An 18,232-nucleotide genomic window follows, 5' to 3' on the forward strand; every position below is an offset into this window, starting at 1 on the left:
TAATTTATTCTTAATAAATATTTCTTGATGCCACTCAAAACTCCCAAGGCTCAAAACATAGTTGTATGTACAGTAATAATTCTTTTTGATTTTGAGCGGTACAGCCAATCCGTATTTGACAACAGCACCCCCCTCTGGTAACTTTGGGAATAACGGTTTCCCAAAGTGTTGCTGAAGAAATCTGTGGTGTGAGTTAATGAAAAATTACATGGTAAAGACAGATGTGCAGATGGACTATGTGTCAGATTTTACTTAATTAAAAATATATTTCTTGAACTCTTTTCACCCTAAATATCATATTTTTTTTCATAATGGGTATCGGCTCCATATAAGTATTTTAACAAAACAAACTGATAACTGAAATGTATGCAGACAGCATAGATGCATGCACAGAATGATTGACATTTTATTTTTGCTGCCTAAAATATGCATATATGTCATTCTAATGCAGTAAAGTAACCACTCGCTGAAACAGAAGCCGACTGTATCTGAACATCTGTGTTTCTTTTTGGGTGAATCACTCCATTCAAAGAATCTGCCATTATAATACACATTAACACTGAGGGTAAATAGTGTAGCGGTTTTCCTCTGCACATTTTCAGTAACCTTCCTTGGGTTTGTGGTTTACTTTGGACCACAGGTCAAGAGATTCTTAAGGAGGTCTCGAGTGGTGTTGGTGGGTCTCCTCTCCAAAGTTGCCCAACCTCACTTTTACAGTGTGGAAAAGCAAGGTAATCCGACGCCACGTATCCATGCTTTGACAGACAAGCTTTAATTGTTCACAATCGAGCTTAAAGACATGTCCAAAGCACCGTAAAACCAGCATACCAGAAAAAAACAAGTAACTGAGGACAAAAGGTTTTTATGACACAGGTAGGAGTCAACCAAGGGTATAATACGATAAAACATTTCTCATTATTCTGTGTTCCATAAATATTTACACTTGCTGTCATCGAGAATTGTTTAAATCAAACAGAAATGTTCAAAATAGCAGTCTTGAAATACACACCATATTATGTGTCACATCTGAATCATTCAAAGGAAGAGAACAAAAAAAATCAAATATAAAATAAAAAATCTTTCTGCTCACAAATGATTTTCCCTTTTATTTTAAAGATCTTTTTCATATACAACATTGTATTTACACTGTCTAGTATTATTTACACAAAATTAACAAGTGGCACTGTGTAGTTAGGAGTTCTTTTTCTTGTTCCCTACAGGTGTCTTATTTTAAAACAAAAAAATGATAAATTAAAAACAGAAGAAAAACAACAACTCATTTTAACAATGCTTTGTCTCCAACTCTTTTTTTTTTTTTTTGTCGTCAGTAGCACTACCTGCCACTACACCTACTACAAAGTGCTGTCCTTTCCCTACCCAACTAGAACTGTTTTCATCTTTACAAAAATACCACTAACCCTGGCTTACCCCATGTCTGGTAGCCTCAGCCTTCACACTACGTTTGATCAGTACCCCAAACACACAAACACACACACAAAGTACCAATTATGTGTCAACATCAAAACACTTTGAACACACAAAGCTCACTGTTGGACATTTTTGTGCAGATGAAAAATCTGGCAGCCTCGACTTATTATCACTTACCAACTTCACACTGCAGCACCAATGTTTTAGCTTTGTTGGTAGGTTTAATTTTAAATCGGATTAGATCTTAGCACTAGATACAGAACACAATGAAAGAAGCCACTGCGGGGTTAAACAGTGTTTTTCAATTTGTGTGTTGTTTTTTGCCAGCATTTGTCTGTTTGTGAGCAGCATAATTCAAAAAAGTTATTTTGTTAAATGTACTGTAAATGCAGGTTATGGCAGAAATGATTCGATTTTGGTGGTGATCCAAACAGGGAATCAGGATTTCTTTTTTAACAATTCTAGCGCACTCAGAGTGCCTACTCTAATCCTGTTTAATTCTAAGCTCATGCATGTGGGGTCTTGGACGAATTTGCTGAAAGTTTTAATTTAAAAAAAAAAAAAAAAAAAGTAATTTATTCACTCGTTCCCTAACATTGGTTTGCACTCGTGTAGCGGTTTGGTACTGTATCCATGTAATCTGCTGAGATGTGTCATTCACCTTGAGGCCATGCTGAGAGAGTGGGATCCTTGCATAATGATCCAAAAGTATCTGAGGGAAACGGTGAGAGGAATGGGCTGATGGTGTTTTGTGTGGGCTGTGCAGAAAATGACTGGTGTTGACTGAGAGTTTTTTTGAATTTGGGAGAGGGTTTGCAAATACGGGAGAGCGAAGAGCAGTTTCCAGGCTCCAAGTCCTACTCCAACATGTGGCAGAAGTATGTATTTCTCGGCTGCGTTCAAAAGAGAGGTGTGTGATCTGTTCTGAATTTGTTGTTTCACAGACAAAGAGTTAGACAGGACTACGAAACAGGTGGCTTTCTGAAATTTTTCAAAAAAGAAAATATATATATATATATAATTTGAGTTCAGGTTAGATGAGGTTCATGGCTTCATGGCACAACCTTTCATTCCAGTTCACAAACAAGCAGGCTTAGACCAGACAGCTACTAAACTATAGTAAATGAAATGACCTCGGACGAGAGGGAGATGACCAGAGACACCCACTCTCTCTCACACACACACACACACACACACACTCACACACTCACACACACTCACACACTCACACACAGCAGTAGGTTTTTCTAGCAAGAGTCCATTGTCGTCCTGACAGCAAAGTACCGAAGCAGTCAATATTTAAAATATATCAAATCATTAACAGGCTACAGTCAAAAACACACCGACAGCGTAACCTGTGCTCTCACAAAAAAAAAAAAAGGAAAAACAACTCAACAAGCAACTCGATGCTGGGTTTTGTGAATAAAAAATACAAGTCATCATTTCCTTTCAATCATAACACATCATGTTGGCTTAAAAACAAGTACCAGTGGGGAAAGGGCAATAAAAAAAAAAGTACTGTTTGACTGTTCCATTTGTGCTGCTTCTTTGAATTGTCAGCTGTTCTAGATTAAATTGGTCAATCGTGGTTGGTTTGACATTCCGCTCCAGTGACCTTTCGCCAAAAAAAAAAAAAGCAAAAACAAATCATTTGTCTTAGTGAGTAAAATAAAGAAGATCTATGTCAACTCAACAAGCAATGCTTCTATGGGGCCATAAATGAATAAGACTCTGAAGAGAGACATGAACTGACCTTAGCCTTGTTTCTTAACCTCAGGCTGTAACTCAGCACGGCACTGTGTGTTGAATCAATGTTACACAGTGTGAGGAGAATTCATTTCAAATAATTGATAAATGCTCAAAGTATAACTCTTCTATCAGCACGTCTTTCAGTGGTAAGCGTACAGTCTGGGGTCAACAGTAGCTGCTGGGACTTGTACGGGGGGGGAGGGGGATAGGGAGGTGGCCAGTAAACACATGCCCTGAGCACTGTAAACTGGTTATGCTCCTCACCACGCCAGAGGACAGACACTTCAGAGTCTGCGTGTCCGTAAGCTCAAAAAACACAGCACAAAGCAGGATGAAGAATCCAACTGGCCACAGCATTGAACAAGAGGTGAGACACGAGGTGCTTTCGGCTGTCCGGCTGTCAGAAACTCGGACAGAAAGAAAGCGCAGAAAGATTAAAAACCCAAGTACAATAAATTAAATCACTGTTCTCTTTTTCTCTACAAAAAAGCAAAAAAAGAAATAAAGAAGTAGTTAGAAGAGGAGGAATCACACTAACTTTACTACCTAAGATTTAATCAGGAAAGCGTGAAGCTCTAGACTCGTACAAACAAAACATACAACTTTTTTTGTTCAGTGGACAGGGTTTGACACAAACTAAAACACAATAAATACTCTTTCTGAGGAACAAAAGATAAGGTATATCTCTTTATCAGCTAAAAGGACACTAAAAAAAAGGCAGGTCCGTCTGGCAGACTCGCTCAGAAGGGGATAGGGCGACCCATTAGGACAAAAAAAGAAAAGGGCGGGGGCTTTCCATCCACGAGGGCAGCCCTTCCCCTTCATACTTATGGCACTACAGCAATTCCCCATCCACATTTTATTCTCTCATACTTTAATCTTCTCATTCCTTGTATAGTTTTTGTTTTCCTTTACCCTGAACATACAATGTTCCCTAAAAAAGGTACCTAGTCAACACAGCTGGATTTCTTTTTAAATTCTATCTTGTCCATGATTTTCACGTTTGCTTGTCTTTTTTATTTTTATTTTTTCCATTTTTAATCAGCATTAAAGTGCAACAGTGCTTTTGTTCTCCGACCACCTGTACTCTAACCCGTGACGACCCCCGGGGGTCAGAAGTCACAGGTTCGAGGGATCAGGATCGGGGTCAGGGTTCACGCTGGTCTCGCTTGTCAAGCTGGTGGCGCTTGCAACACTCGGCTCCTCCATTTCCTCTTCTTCCTCCTCCTCCTCCTCCTCCTCCTCCTCCTCAGTCACCTCTCCCACGTCGAGCACCTCCACCTCCTCGTCGTCGTCGTCCTCTTCATCCAGCTCCCCTTCCAGCCGCTCGGCCACGGCCAAGTCGCCTTCCTCTGTCGTCGCCGTTGCGTCCTGCTCTTCTCCCGCTTTCTGCTGCTCGTTCTTGTCCTCCCTCTCATCGTTCACCTTTTCTCGTTGCTGGTACACAGCGGTCGTGAGTGGTTTGACCAGTCCTTCCTCGTAGACCTTCAAGATGGCCTCGCATACAAAACGATACTGACTCTGTAAACAAACCAACCAGAAAAATCAGCAAGAGATATTTCAGTTGATGGTGCAGACTGGCTGAAAGCAGACACACACACACAGCCCCCCCACACACAGCCCCACACACAGCCCCCCCACACACAGCCCCACACACAGTCTGTGACTACATACAGGGGTTTGTATCATCATGGCCCTCTGGTCTCTCATGGTCCTGACAATATCTAGAGGATACACAGGCTGACCAGCCTCCATTAGACACAACGCCGTCTCCATGGTAATCAGAACTCCTGTCCTTCCGATGCCCGCACTGGAAGAAAGCAAGCAGTGGGGATAGAAAAGGATGTTTAGTCACCAAACAAGTGCAACATACACTGTGAAGCAAGAGAGGAAGTATATTTTTAACTGAACTTCATTTACTTGTATATTTATGTGAACATTTTACTTTGTTTTGTTATTTTTTTGTTATTTTTGTAACATTTGGTGAGTTTTGCTGTTGATGCTATGACTCTGATTGGTCGTCATGAATAGAAACAATGTGGCATTATTTGTATGCGATGCTCAGTCAAGCAATACTATCAGGCCTGACTGAGGGAGTGTTTGTGTCTATATACCGGTAGCACAGGGGCGAGCAGGGACAAGAGGTGATAACACGTCAAACTGCAGTAAGACTACAGTAAGTTTTTGAGCAGTTTCTTTGTGTTTTCAGTCAAACACCAACAATGCTGCTGTTTCTGCCGTACACCTTCACATTAAAAAAAACAAACCACTTCCTGTGTACGGCACAGAAATGTCGCCCGGCGACACAAGATCTAAACGCCACTATACTGAGAAACTCATACTGAGTAATGTTGAACTTTGAACTTTGTATATATTATTCCTATATTTTATTTATTTATTGATTTATTGATTTAACTTCATTGCTTGGTTTATATCACTTTTTTTTTATTTACTGTACTATTACTCATTTAGTTATTTATTTAATTTTCTGTTCTTAGCGGCATTAAGGTTGGGGCTTTTTTCCCCCAAGTGTGCAACAGTATATCAAGTCTGAAGAAAAGAGTCACGTAATTCCCCACAATGACAACACTTTACCTGCAGTGTACGACCATCGGCTGGTCCTGCCCCGCCCGTTTGGTCCGTACCAAAGCCACAAAGTCCAGGAAGTCGGTGGAGTCATCAGGAACACCATGGTCGGGCCAAGCCAGGTACTGGATCTGAGTGAGCTCCCTCTGCTGCTCACTCTGAACACACACAGAGAGACAGATGCAACATGAAATGCTTTTCTGGATGACAAACAAACAAACTGCCGTAATATGAATCAGATCTCACTCATACTCATCACTGTTCTTTACTTCCACACAGGTTCTGTGTCTTACAGGGAGTCTGGAAGGCTTCTTGTTTGTATATTTATGCCCTTAACTACTACATTAAAAAGGACTTGAGGAAAACAGACAGCGCTTTTATACTTGCAACTCCGCTGATTCACAATGCTGCTTCCTATTTTATTAAAAACACCTGACGCTGATGTTACTTTCTGAACCTCATGGCAAAATGCCATAAAATAATTAAAAACAAGACACACATTTCTCTTTTATTTACCCATAATAAGAATAATATCTATGAAAGAATAATGGCAACAATAGCAAAAATATAAAAGGGATCGTGAAATGAACCATGATGACGACACACACAAACACACCCTACAGCAAGAAAACTACAGACTTATATTTCTTGTGCCACTCTGAACCCATGTGTTCCTCTTTAATATACTGCCCTGCCACATCACCATGGTAACACATCTATCTCCATAGCAACGATCACAGGCAGAGGAGAATTCTAATTGCCTCCTCCTACATCCTTATACTGTAAAGGTCAGGATGCAAGGGCAACACGCAGGGAAACAATCAGGAAAACACAGACAGCGGGAAATGATGAGGTAACAGCGAGAACATTTATACCCGTTACAGGCTCGTTTCTAATGAGCTTTTGTCCCCGGAACTGGCTCTGTGCATGACATGTTACACACTGTTATATCACAGCAAACACTCACGACACAAAGACACATTTCAGCTGCACAATAAAAGTTCAACGTGACACAATGAAGGCGAGACACCGGCTTCCACGTGACAATACGACACAGTCACACTCTCACGTGTCTGTTTTTCAAACTCTCATTGTCCCACTCGCTGTTCCGCGCAGAGGTTTCTCTTCCACCCGCTTTCTATTTCATCAGTGTGACTGATTAGGGCGGGTGGTTGTCATGGCAACCAGATCCCCCTACGTGGCCCGCATGCAGCAGCGGGAGCCAGAAAAAGAACAGCCCACACTGGTCACTATGGCAACACACCTCCTCCTGGGGTCGTCAGTGGCGCATCCTCCCAGAGACTTTGGAGGTTCTCTTCGATGGGAGCCAAAGTCCTTCACCTTCCGCTCTATCATGCTCTGGTTACCAGCACACGCCCTCCCTCTCTCTCTCTCTCTCTCTCTCTCTCTCACTCTCTCTCTCTCTCATCTGGCTGCACCTGCACTTCCATTCATTCTCCCGTCTTTCTCCTCTCATCCTTGCTTCACTTTCAGGATTTATCCTTTTTTTTGTTTTCACATGGATTCTGTGTTCTGAGTGTGGTTACCTGTGTGTGCACGAGGGTCATCTCTCGGACCAGGAAGGCAGAGTTGCCCTCTTCGTTGTGGCACGTGACTGTAAAGTTTCCATAGGTGGTGGTGCTGTCTGGATTGGGCCAGTACTGGTGACATTTTACCTTTGAACACAAGATTATCAAAAGTAAAGTTTATCACTAGACTGTTCTTCAGTTTGTCAGTTCTCAGACATCAAAGATGAGAGTTTGGTACAGGACAACGTCTCTTAAACCTTCAGTTCACCCTATTTTCTTTGTTTCTAGACTGTATTGAATCCAGTACTCAGAGCTGGGCAATAATTCAATAATAATATAATATAATTTCCTTCAAGATCAATAGTTTTAGTTCATAAGATGAGTGTTTTTTGCCGTTTCCATATATGTCGTTTTCTTAAAAACCACAATTAATTCCAGTTCCTTCAACTTCCTTTTCAGGAGCAAAACTCACATCTTTTAACTACCTCACATCTTATCACAACAATTACTGACTTTTTTTCATTGTGATAACGTTTGTGACCACATCTCCCAGCTGTATTAATCCACACCAGCTAAGACTGTTAAAGACACTTCTGACTAACTTGGGGGGAAAAAAATATGAAGCAAGTATTTCTAATTAAAAATTCACACCAAGGTTGACAATTTCAGATGTAGTGTTCTCACTGTGACAACCTTTTCCTCACTTTGTGTCTTTAATGAATAATAATGATCAAATAAAAAGTCTGAAGTGTGTAGAGTGTGTGTGGTAAGAAATTAAGTATCTATCTATGTGGACAAAAGTATTCAGACGTGTGATCATAACACTAACAGGGACTGTAATGACATATTCAGTTGGTCCCCATTTTGCAGCTATACCTGAATTCAATACCGATTTGCATTTATCTTTGTATTACTAGAATAGGGGTAGTACTTTTGAAAAATTGTGCTTCCCAACCTCAGTTTCCCACAGTTTTTCAAAAATGCTACCCCTATTTTTGTAATACAAAGCTAAATGCAATTAGTATTAAAGTATTCCTTTAACGCTTTATGCTTTTGTCCATATAGTGTATACATGCATTACATGACAGCCTATAATGGCATTACATTTCAGATTCAGAATGTGGGTAATTAAAAAGTGACCAGATAGTCTTGTGTTTTATTTAGTCCAGCTACAGCCTACATAGGCTTAGGCTGTATTAAAACCACCAAAAAGAGTATTTATCCACTCAGCTCTGCTCAAAACACCAGCCAAACGTACAGTAAAGTACAATTTAATACAGTGTCTGAAGGTTTTTGAAGATTTAACTTGAAAGATGCCCATATACACTCTGTACTTGTAGAAAAAAAGTCTACATACCCGCCCCCTCTCGACCTGCGTAGTCAGCATGACAACCATGGACGAGCCTTGTTCCCAGGTCATTTGCCAGAAGTCAGGGCAGGTGTTGGGCAGTGGGCCCTGGCACGCTATGTAGCGGTTTATCAGACTGGAGGCTGGAATCTCCATCTACCAAAGGAGAGACAAAGAGATTATGATACAGAAGTGGATCTCACTTTAAAGCTTCTGAGAGACCTTGTCTCCCGTTTGAATAGGCCTCTAAAGCACTTAGTGGAGTCAAGACATCAAAACATTATAACGTTCTTAATATAATACCATTAAATCATACAGGTCACAGCAACAGAAAGAGAAAAATCATCTTTTTTGCTTCTTGTAAGCAGTAATTAAAAGATATGATATTGCTGTATCATATCTTCACATACAATGTTTTTTGATATAAAACATTCATCATCAAAATTCATCATCAACATCAAGATTCCTCTCAAGCCTGAGCAGACAGTTTTGACTTTTCACCTCATGGTGGAAACTTGTGATATAACATCCAGGTTTCAACTTTAATCAATTTCACCAGCTTACAGAACAAATCTAAAGAGACTTCACATAAATAGCGAATAGAATTCAGTGAGTTGTGAGCATTTGAGACATAATATGTAACATTTCTGCAGTAAAATATCTAAAACTATACAAGACTACTAAAACTAACAAGACTATTGTTGTATATTTTGTTAAGTAGTGTATTTACATTACCTAAAAATGTTTTTACACTTTTTAAATATATAGAACTCATCCACTTGACTGTCTCTGCTTTCATTTCCGGGGCAAACATGTACGAAATGTGGTGTTTTAACGTGTGTTCTAATGGTTAGAAAAACAGACCAACTCACCTCGCCTCAAACGAGCAAAACGCAGAGATATTGATAACAACAAAGAGAAAAGGAAGGAAGGCCAAACTCACATTGATGTAATTTGCATTGATGTAGTCATCTGTGCTTTTCAGAATGACCCGGGTGGCATCATCTGCAGAGGGAGAGAGAGCAGAAGAAGAAGAAAAAGAAGAGAAAGTGAAAGTTAATGGGACAGAGAAAGATCACATACAGTACAGTTCATTGACAGCACATTTCACAGAGAAACTGAGTGTGATGGGAAGTACAACAGGTTACGTGTTAGGTTTACAGAAACAGACAAGTGTGTGCAGCCACATACAAGGAGAGATGTCTCTGTAGCGATTTTTGGAAACGTTCTGAGGTAATTTGGCACACAGCATGGTCATCCCCGGCCTCTTCCTGTACAGTTGCTGTAAAAAAAAGAGCAACAATTTTAATTTTAAAGATAAATGAACATGTCATGAACGATTTATTTTGCATGTTAACTCTAAAACAATTTTTTCCCCCTCTATACAGATCTTGAACGACTTGGCTTGATTCTACTTGTTTTCTTACTTATCCATTTGGGATAGTACCTGACTACTTGGGTGGTTTTTTTTTTAGTACCCACTCTAGCGAGGTTCGTACAGTAATCAATCAAAAACTACTGCGTCACACATGTGATCTCCCAAGTATGTGTGCATGTCTGTGTGAGCACATTTGCATGGAGTGCGCTTATGTGTCTTTCTCCTCACGTCAAACTGTGCCAGTATGGCTCCACTGATCAGGCCTTCCTTCAGTGTGACCATAGAGTCTCTCAGTGCATGTTGGTCTAGCTGGGCGGGGTCCTGAGGGGATTTCTCTGGGATGTACTGAAAATCTGGCTCCGAGTCCACCTTCTCCTCCACCACGTCATAGATGGCTGAATGGGGCAAAAAGAAGGGAGGAAGATATATTATGTCACAGGTTACAAGAAATGAACCTTTAAATAAACTGTTCTGGCTTAAACTTGTCATTAGGGTATTCAAATTGCAGTGTGATGACAGTCGAAAAATGACAATATGACCTATGAGCCTCACTTGTGCAATGCTCCTGCCAATAATGTTTCAATCTAATGTGAATTTCAGTCATTTGGTACGTTGATGCAATCGTGTGTTTCGATGTAATTCAGGACAGAATCCAAAAAAAGAAAATCACAAAATCCCTCTTTGACCCAGTTTCAATAGTAAACATTTCCATGATTTAATCATCTTTAAACACTCCCCTCCCCATGTTGTTAATGCTGGCTAGAGGAAAAGCTTTGCCAGCTTCCTACATGGTGCATACTATACAAATGTGTATAGAAAGGTACAACTTTATGAATCTCAGTTGCAGATACAAAAGTGCGACCAAAGCTCCCCGAGAGAAATCAGAAGCAGAATCAAAGCCTGTGAGCAGATGTGTGGCTTGTGTAATTTTCAGGAGTGGGCTGCACCAGCTGTCAATATGTTTTGCTTCAGCCTTGTATCACATAAGTGTTTAAAAAAAGAAGAAGATTCCTGCATGGCTAAATGAAAATGAGTTGCAGCACACACTGGCTCTAACACTGCTGCCAGATAAGAGATAAGGTAACGATTAACAAGCTGGCTAAATCCAGTAACAAAACTAACTCCACTATAATATGCAGTACAAGCTAAGTGATAAGCATGACCCTACTTTGTAAAATGTACGACCCACTTATCGCCACATGATAATCATGAAAGATACATAATGATTGATATAGCTCACCTGGAACTTGACTGAATTTCTGCGGACGTAAAAAATACAAGTGCAGTTTTTATCCCTTGTATATGTTTATGTAAAGCTTCTTTCAAATGGAACCTGTGGGAAGCTGCATTTATTGCGCACTTGTTGGTGTCCGTCCCCCCATGCATAAATATGAATAAAAATAAGAGGAAAATAAAGTAAAATTAGGCACAAGGGTGCAGTAGAGATCTGTATGGGCTTATATGAAAATCCCACCTAAGTAATACCTAAAATAATATAAAATAGAGGGAAAAGATGTGGCTATAGGGATTATCAACACTTCCCAGCAGATGAATTATAAAACGATAAAGGAAAAAAAAACTACATTACCCATTTGGAGGCGGCATTAAAACCAACCGACGAAAACAACTCACCATTTGGTCGGACCAATAGGATGAGCTCCCCGGAGTGGCTCTCACAGCTGGCCTTAATGAACTTGACCACCTGATCATGGGTGTGGTCAGAGATGTCCCGCCCATTAATCAAGACCACCTGGTCGCCCTCGTTGAGGCGAGGCACACAAAGGTCAGCCTGACAAGAAGAGAGACAAAGCAACTGAGGCAAGAACAAGACAAGAGACACAACTGGCAGTGAGCTACAAGCTAAAATTGAGGTTATAGGTGCATTTCATTCTTTGCTATTCTTGTGCTATCACTAAACATGTGAAGAAGAAAGGAGAAGAAAGAGACACTATTTTCTCATCTACTGACTCGTGACATGGGTGTTGACTTACTGACGTTCCCGGAGCTACTCGAGACACGATGATGGGCATCTTCTGGTCAGCACCACCCTGCAGACACAGGGAAATAGACGTGTGTTAAAGGCAAAAAGTCATTGTGGAGTGTTGATGATTCAGATGATTTAAGCTGACAAGCAATGAAAGAACAAATAATAGTTGGATGAAGGTGCTTCAAAGAACAAAGCAAACAGGAAACCGACTTCCAGTTCTGTGTCACGCGCATTAGTTCTCACCTTCACGTTGAAGCCAAATCGTCCGTGTTCGTCGGGTCTCATCTTGATTAGGACCAAATTGTCATGAGGGACGACACCGTTCAGCTGAAAGAAACATAGATAAACACATTAGATCACGTCAGTCAAACTTAACATTACAATGTTCAGATTAGCGTCAATGATTCAGTCGTGACAACAAGTGAGAGAGAAAAGCTTTTCAAATATTTTGGGGGTTAAGTGAAATATAACCTGTAATAAGTTCCTTAATTACATCCTACATCTGTAACCTCCTTTGTTTATGATGTATGCAAATGTCACCTGCGTTTTTAGTCTCATGACGGGAGCGACTTTAAACATAGTGGTGGAAGTGCAGCAAAGACAGGACAGACAATAGATTGGGGAGAATACTCTCTTTGTGCCCCTGCGTAATAATGCTAGGCTGTGGAATTAGTGAACAATCACAGACATCAAAGGATCTAAGCACGGAACACTAACTCCCCTGACAAAGATCTACAGATTAGAACTGGTAAAAAAAAAAAAATACAATGGACTCTGCAGTTTCAGACCATAAATGTGAAAAGTGGAATCTTAATAAGAGAGCTGTAATTGCAGTATCTTTAGACACTGAAAAAGTGTACGACTATAGAGAGAGTATTTTACTTTATTTAAGCTTCATTATGCTGGCGTTCAAGGGAGAATGTTCTACTGGATAAAGACAATAACTGAACATTTTATTTAGAAAAACTCAATGAGCCTTGAACCAAGTGGTTCAGTGGGCTGGTAAATGGGGAATTAAGATTTCAGCACAAGTAAGTTTATGATTTTTGGTCAGTAAAAGAACATCTCTGTTCTCAAGTTTATCAATGATAAATTAATTAATAAAACATTTGTGAAGCCTCACTTGAAGTGACTGGGGAGCTGAGAGGAACACTTATACTTGGTCTATTTGAGATTATGGGAGGTACTGAATCCATTCTTTGCAAACTGGACAGGGTGCAGGCTAAGTCCCTAAGAATCTGTTGTAGAGCTTTTCCAACGACGTCTGTCCCAGCCTCACTTGCTGAAGTGGGATAATCCCCCCCTCTAAAAATCAGAAGATGCAAATTGGAGCTCCACTTGTGGGCTTACTCTGCTGCAAAATCATGCCTACTGGAAGATTGGTGGGGAGTTTTGAGGACACAACAAAAAAAAATGTAATTCTCCTCTTCACATAAGGTAGCTTTGCACAAAGCATTGGACTTGAACAGTGTAATTGGATCAGTCTGGTCACTTGTCTTGTCCCATTCTGGTATTTATCTGAGCCCAAAATGTACACAAATTCAAAAGTATATGAATCTAAGTCATAATGTTTTCAGATTTGTACAGATAGTACCAAGGATCCAGTATCTGTAAGGTCTGGCTTTGGCATGTTTGTTGCTCATTTTTTAAGATCAGACAGAGGCTTCACATTTCAAGTCATGTGGTGGTGTTTTTTTTTCCTCTGAGGAGGTCAGACCTGCTAACTGTATAATCCACTCTCACTCTGCGGCTGCTCTGATGGCACTGAAGAATAGGAAATCAGGGGCCTGCCCTGACCTGGTTGTTCAAATTTTATGTTAGCAACTCAGGGTTGAGAAAATGGGTTGTAATATAATATTGATGTGGGTCCATGGACACTCAGGAGTTGGGAGGACATGAAACATCTGATCTAAAGGTTTGTCTTGGAAAGGATGAATGTGTCCGTGTCTCTACAGATAATGCAGTGAGACGGTGGTGAGACGAGTGTGAGATGGAACAGACGGGTCAGCAGTATACACAATAAAGCCATCTATCTATGAGTGATTGCTATCATTTATTTAAACGCAGTATAAAAACGTATAGAAATGTATGCATAGTGCATATATGAGAGGGATGAAAATGTCAGCTAATGTGTCAGTTTAAAACAATGAGCTAAAAGAAAAACCACTCTTAAAGCCCTGTGTGAATTCAGCATTATATGAATGAACCCTCAGGTCAATACTTCCCCTCAGCGAAACTGTTAACGGGAGTGTTTGTTAAAAAACCAGCAGTAATGCAAACATGTTTGAATAGAGGTACCTGTAACCTCACATCAGGAGTCTGCTCTTCTCTCTGTTCTTCCTCTCCTCATCTTTAGGCATTTCAAATAGGTTTTTGCATCCAGGGAATACATATATGCAGGACAAAGACATCTCATCTCACACCTAAAGAAGTCTGAACTGTGCACTGGAGAGAAATTGTTTCCAGTCTATATTGTGTACTTCCCTACTCCACAGCTATAATTTTCTTTTCACATGTTCTCAGCCACTATTTTCTGACCTATCTACACACACTGTACTTTACACACACTTTACTGTAGCAGGCATTTATTTAATGATGAAATGAGTACTTATGTCTTTGCGTCTGCAGTGACACTGACCGTGGTCTTGTCAGCATTGACGGGGACGTCATACATCTCGTTGACGTGGTTGTCCAGGAGGCTCTGCTGAGAATGAGCCTGGATGATCTGACTCAAGGTCTTCCTGCTCAACTGCTTGGGAGGCAGAGCTGGAGGCTGGCCATCAACCCCGTCAGGAGAGCTGAGGGAGGGAGGGAGGGAGGTGGAGAAAGAGAGCCGGAGATGAAAATGAAAAGAGGAGAAAATTAACGATGGCAGTATTTTTACAAACAAGGTAATTTTAAAGAGGTTGGAAAACTGATGCCACAAACACACAGGTACAAAGACACAATAACAAACTCTAATTGAAAGCCATACTGTGTTTGTTCAAGGTCTGGGGAAAGAAAAGACAGAGGCGCATAAAGAGAAACAGATAAAGGGAAGTAAGAGATTGAAAGAGACAGAGAGGCTTAATAGCACTGCGTTAGTCACAATGCATTAACCTCAATAAAAGGGCTGCAAAGGAAAGAAAACATCCCCCTACATCAACCGGACAATAAAAAGCAGTCGGTGTGGATGTTGAAATAGCACGGTCAGTCAGGTAAAGCTTTCAGCAGCATCGTGGTTCACTCTCCGGAGGGGTAAAAGCCAGTCATTCCATTCCCTGTTTGCATCTCTCTGAGTGTTTGCGTGCATACACTGCACTCTGTCCTACGGGGGGTGTGATCACCAGTCAAAGAGCACTGACTTTGTTTTGGCTGCTGCCATTTTTGCCACTCTGCGTCTTAAATGCAGCCTTTACATGTAAACTAACATTTGTTATGGGTCAAAACCAGGGCAGGCTTTCAGTGGGAGAGTAGTGCACAGCAGGTCACATCCTCAGTCTCCTCACCGTGACACAGACAAAGGAATCGGGTGTAAAAGAATCACAATCAAGGGACCTGGGATAAGTATGTTTAACATTTGAAATGTAATTGTTGTTTAAGCCTTCCCTGACCTGGCTCCAGCGTATATATATATCAGCATGTCTGCTGCTTACACACACACACACACACAATTACCCACAAAGTAGCTCATCCCTCTGTTACAGAGCCAAAGCATTGAAACAGATTTGTTTGCTTAGCTATGCTTCGGAGGATGCTGCGTTGAATTCAATTCATTTGGACAGCCTAAACAAAGAATTATTCCTAATCCCTAACCCTTTCACGTCTAAATCTACTAAATCTAACCTTAACCTGACCACAATGCATATCTTAGTCCTAAACTTTACCAGTTCCTGAGAAAGGCAGTTCTGCTTCATTGGGACCATGTTTTGGTCTCCATTAGGACTACTGGTCCTAACAAAGTTAATGTATATGCCGCAAAAACTCCTAAAGAGGTAAAAAAAAAAAATAATACAAGTACAAACTCACACACACACACACACAGTGTAAACAGAGGGAGCATGCCATACACAAGTACAGACCAGTCTGGGCTCAAAGCACGTGTGCATTTTAGATCCATAGCTCACAAAGAGCTCAAGCTTTTCATTAACTAAACTCTATCCCTTCTGTTCTTTACTGGATTTTTACTTTTACTCGGAGGCTTTCAGGGTTCAAAACACAAGCAGAACTTTTATTATTCACCAGATGTTGTGAAGTGTGTGAGCACAATTAGCACACGCCGAAAACACACACTGACACACATTCCTGGCTGAGCCCCGCTGTACAACAGTGCAACCTCTCCGCCCTGCTACGCGCTATAAACACATTTTACAGGCTGTTTTTCAAATGGTTCATCTTTCCAAAGGGGCCAGCTAAGTGACACTGGGAGAGGGTGTAAACTGTCAGGAGAAGCCACAGACACAGACAGACATTTAAAAAGCAGTCGACTCAGCAATATGCTCAGACAGAGTGGCACTGACACTGATGAGTAAAAATTTAACTATGAAATTAAAGGGCAGCTGTTTTTGGTGGGGTGCTTTATTTATGAGGTGATGAAATCTACTGCTCGGCAACCAAAGTTAGAGGGCGATTTTTTTTTTTTTCCCCCAAAGAGAATGAGCTTTAGGGGAAAGTGGACAGACTGTGTTGTGAAAATGCAGAGGGAAAAGAAAACAGGATTTAAAGAAGATGGTGATTTTGCTTGCCCAAGATAGTCAGAACATTAGCAAGCGCTCAGTTGCTGTGAGACTTACGGTGTAGAGTCCAGGCTGATGCTGTTGGCCTGCGTGGACGACGCAGACTTGTGATTGGAGGAGAAGACGGGCAGGCTGGGTGAAGAGTGGATCACGTGATCGACCAGGTGTCCAACGGATGACGGACGTAATCGTGTGCCCTCTTGTACAAACATTGAGTTTCTAACAAAAGCACACACAGCAGATAATGTTACAGCGCAAATAAGGGATTATAACATCAGACTTTCTAAGGTTAGGGAGATATTTGTCTGTGCTTCAGGTATAAAATACTGGTAAAAGACTTTTATGTGAATATTTCAGCAACCTTAGTGTACAGCTACTCAGTAATGGCTGTCCTTAAGAGATATGCCTCTAAGAAAACCTTTTCTAACAGCAAACAGACGATCGTCACAACTACAATGTGTTGCACGCTGGAATCATAGTAGTTACTTTAATCAAAAAAAAAACAACCAGTAAAATCTATTTGATGTCAAAACAGTGATTTCCACTGCCTGGTTGCCTGATGTGAAGCTGAACATATTCTTCATCTGAGATAAACCCTGTAACTTGGACTCACTGATTGGGCGTCCCAGGCGGCGATCGAGTGGGCAGACTCTGGGTTTCCAGTCTCTCATCTGAAAGGCTGTTCCTGCTGACCGACTCCCAGTCGCTCCCACCCATCAGCTTCCGGGCCAGTGGCTTGCTGGGAGATCTGCTTAGACCAAGACAGTTGCGGCCGTGATGAATAATAAGTGTAATCTGAGCTCTTATTTCAGGCACAGGTGTGTAAAGGATTATGTTTGTATCACAATTACTAGAGTGTTACTTCCAAACAAATTTATGATGTCCTTGACAAACTTGCTGAAACACTGGTACAAATACATCCAGGAGTTCTCTAGTTTTATTTTATTTAGAGTGTGATATTATGTAATTATGCTTCTGCTGATAGTCCATAAAGCCTTCCTAATCCAAAAGCATAATTTCTTTACCATTTACATTTGTACAGATACATAAGAGAGAACAATTACCGTGTGTAAAGAGCGCCTTTGAGAATTTAAAAAGCACAACTTGATGAAGCTGATGACTCTTGATGTAATGCCCTATTAAATGGACTTTTGCCATTGGGCATTTTCAGTGAGTATATTTATATTTATGTGTTCCAAATCTATGCTTAGATGAAACTAACCAAGAGAAAACATGTTCACTACCTGGCAAATACTCTGTCCTTGATGCCTTTCTCCTTTCCATACTGCACAGACTGCACCTCTGTCCGTCCACTGGAGACACGAGGGGACAAAAGAAACACTTAGAGGACTGTACTGAAAGAATTATTAAACTTCAAATGAAGTGGAACAGAAAACAGTTGTGAAAATGCTGGATTGTTTCCTCTGGTAACAAGTGCTTTTTGGGTGAAATTGAAATGAACAAAACAGCACTGAGGATTATAGAATGACTGACACAAATTCATACAATGGT

General features: G+C 40.8%; 1 protein-coding gene across 2 annotated transcripts in view; it reads right to left on the bottom strand.

The window, feature by feature from the left end:
• Positions 1-1,981: 1,981 nt before the first annotated feature.
• The window catches only part of ptpn4a (protein tyrosine phosphatase non-receptor type 4a), a 62,946-nt gene continuing 46,695 nt past the window's right edge, over positions 1,982-18,232 (bottom strand). Inside the window, exons 13-27 of one of the 2 annotated variants that reach the window (XM_044018539.1) lie at positions 17,965-18,033; positions 17,334-17,468; positions 16,778-16,939; positions 14,644-14,803; positions 12,249-12,332; positions 12,010-12,066; positions 11,651-11,807; positions 10,247-10,413; positions 9,832-9,922; positions 9,584-9,645; positions 8,650-8,796; positions 7,311-7,439; positions 5,773-5,921; positions 4,852-4,987; positions 1,982-4,698 (exon numbers count right to left, since the gene is read on the bottom strand). In XM_044018539.1, coding sequence (XP_043874474.1) covers positions 4,297-4,698; positions 4,852-4,987; positions 5,773-5,921; positions 7,311-7,439; positions 8,650-8,796; positions 9,584-9,645; positions 9,832-9,922; positions 10,247-10,413; positions 11,651-11,807; positions 12,010-12,066; positions 12,249-12,332; positions 14,644-14,803; positions 16,778-16,939; positions 17,334-17,468; positions 17,965-18,033 — 2,107 coding nt within the window. In that variant the 3' untranslated portion in view covers positions 1,982-4,296. Of the gene's footprint in view, positions 4,699-4,851; positions 4,988-5,772; positions 5,922-7,310; positions 7,440-8,649; positions 8,797-9,583; positions 9,646-9,831; positions 9,923-10,246; positions 10,414-11,650; positions 11,808-12,009; positions 12,067-12,248; positions 12,333-14,643; positions 14,804-16,777; positions 16,940-17,333; positions 17,472-17,964; positions 18,034-18,232 lie in introns of both variants that reach the window. The other variant, XM_044018538.1, reaches the window with a different exon arrangement.

Source organism: Solea senegalensis, linkage group LG2 (genome assembly GCF_019176455.1).
Source record: "Solea senegalensis isolate Sse05_10M linkage group LG2, IFAPA_SoseM_1, whole genome shotgun sequence".
NCBI lineage: Eukaryota > Metazoa > Chordata > Actinopteri > Pleuronectiformes > Soleidae > Solea > Solea senegalensis.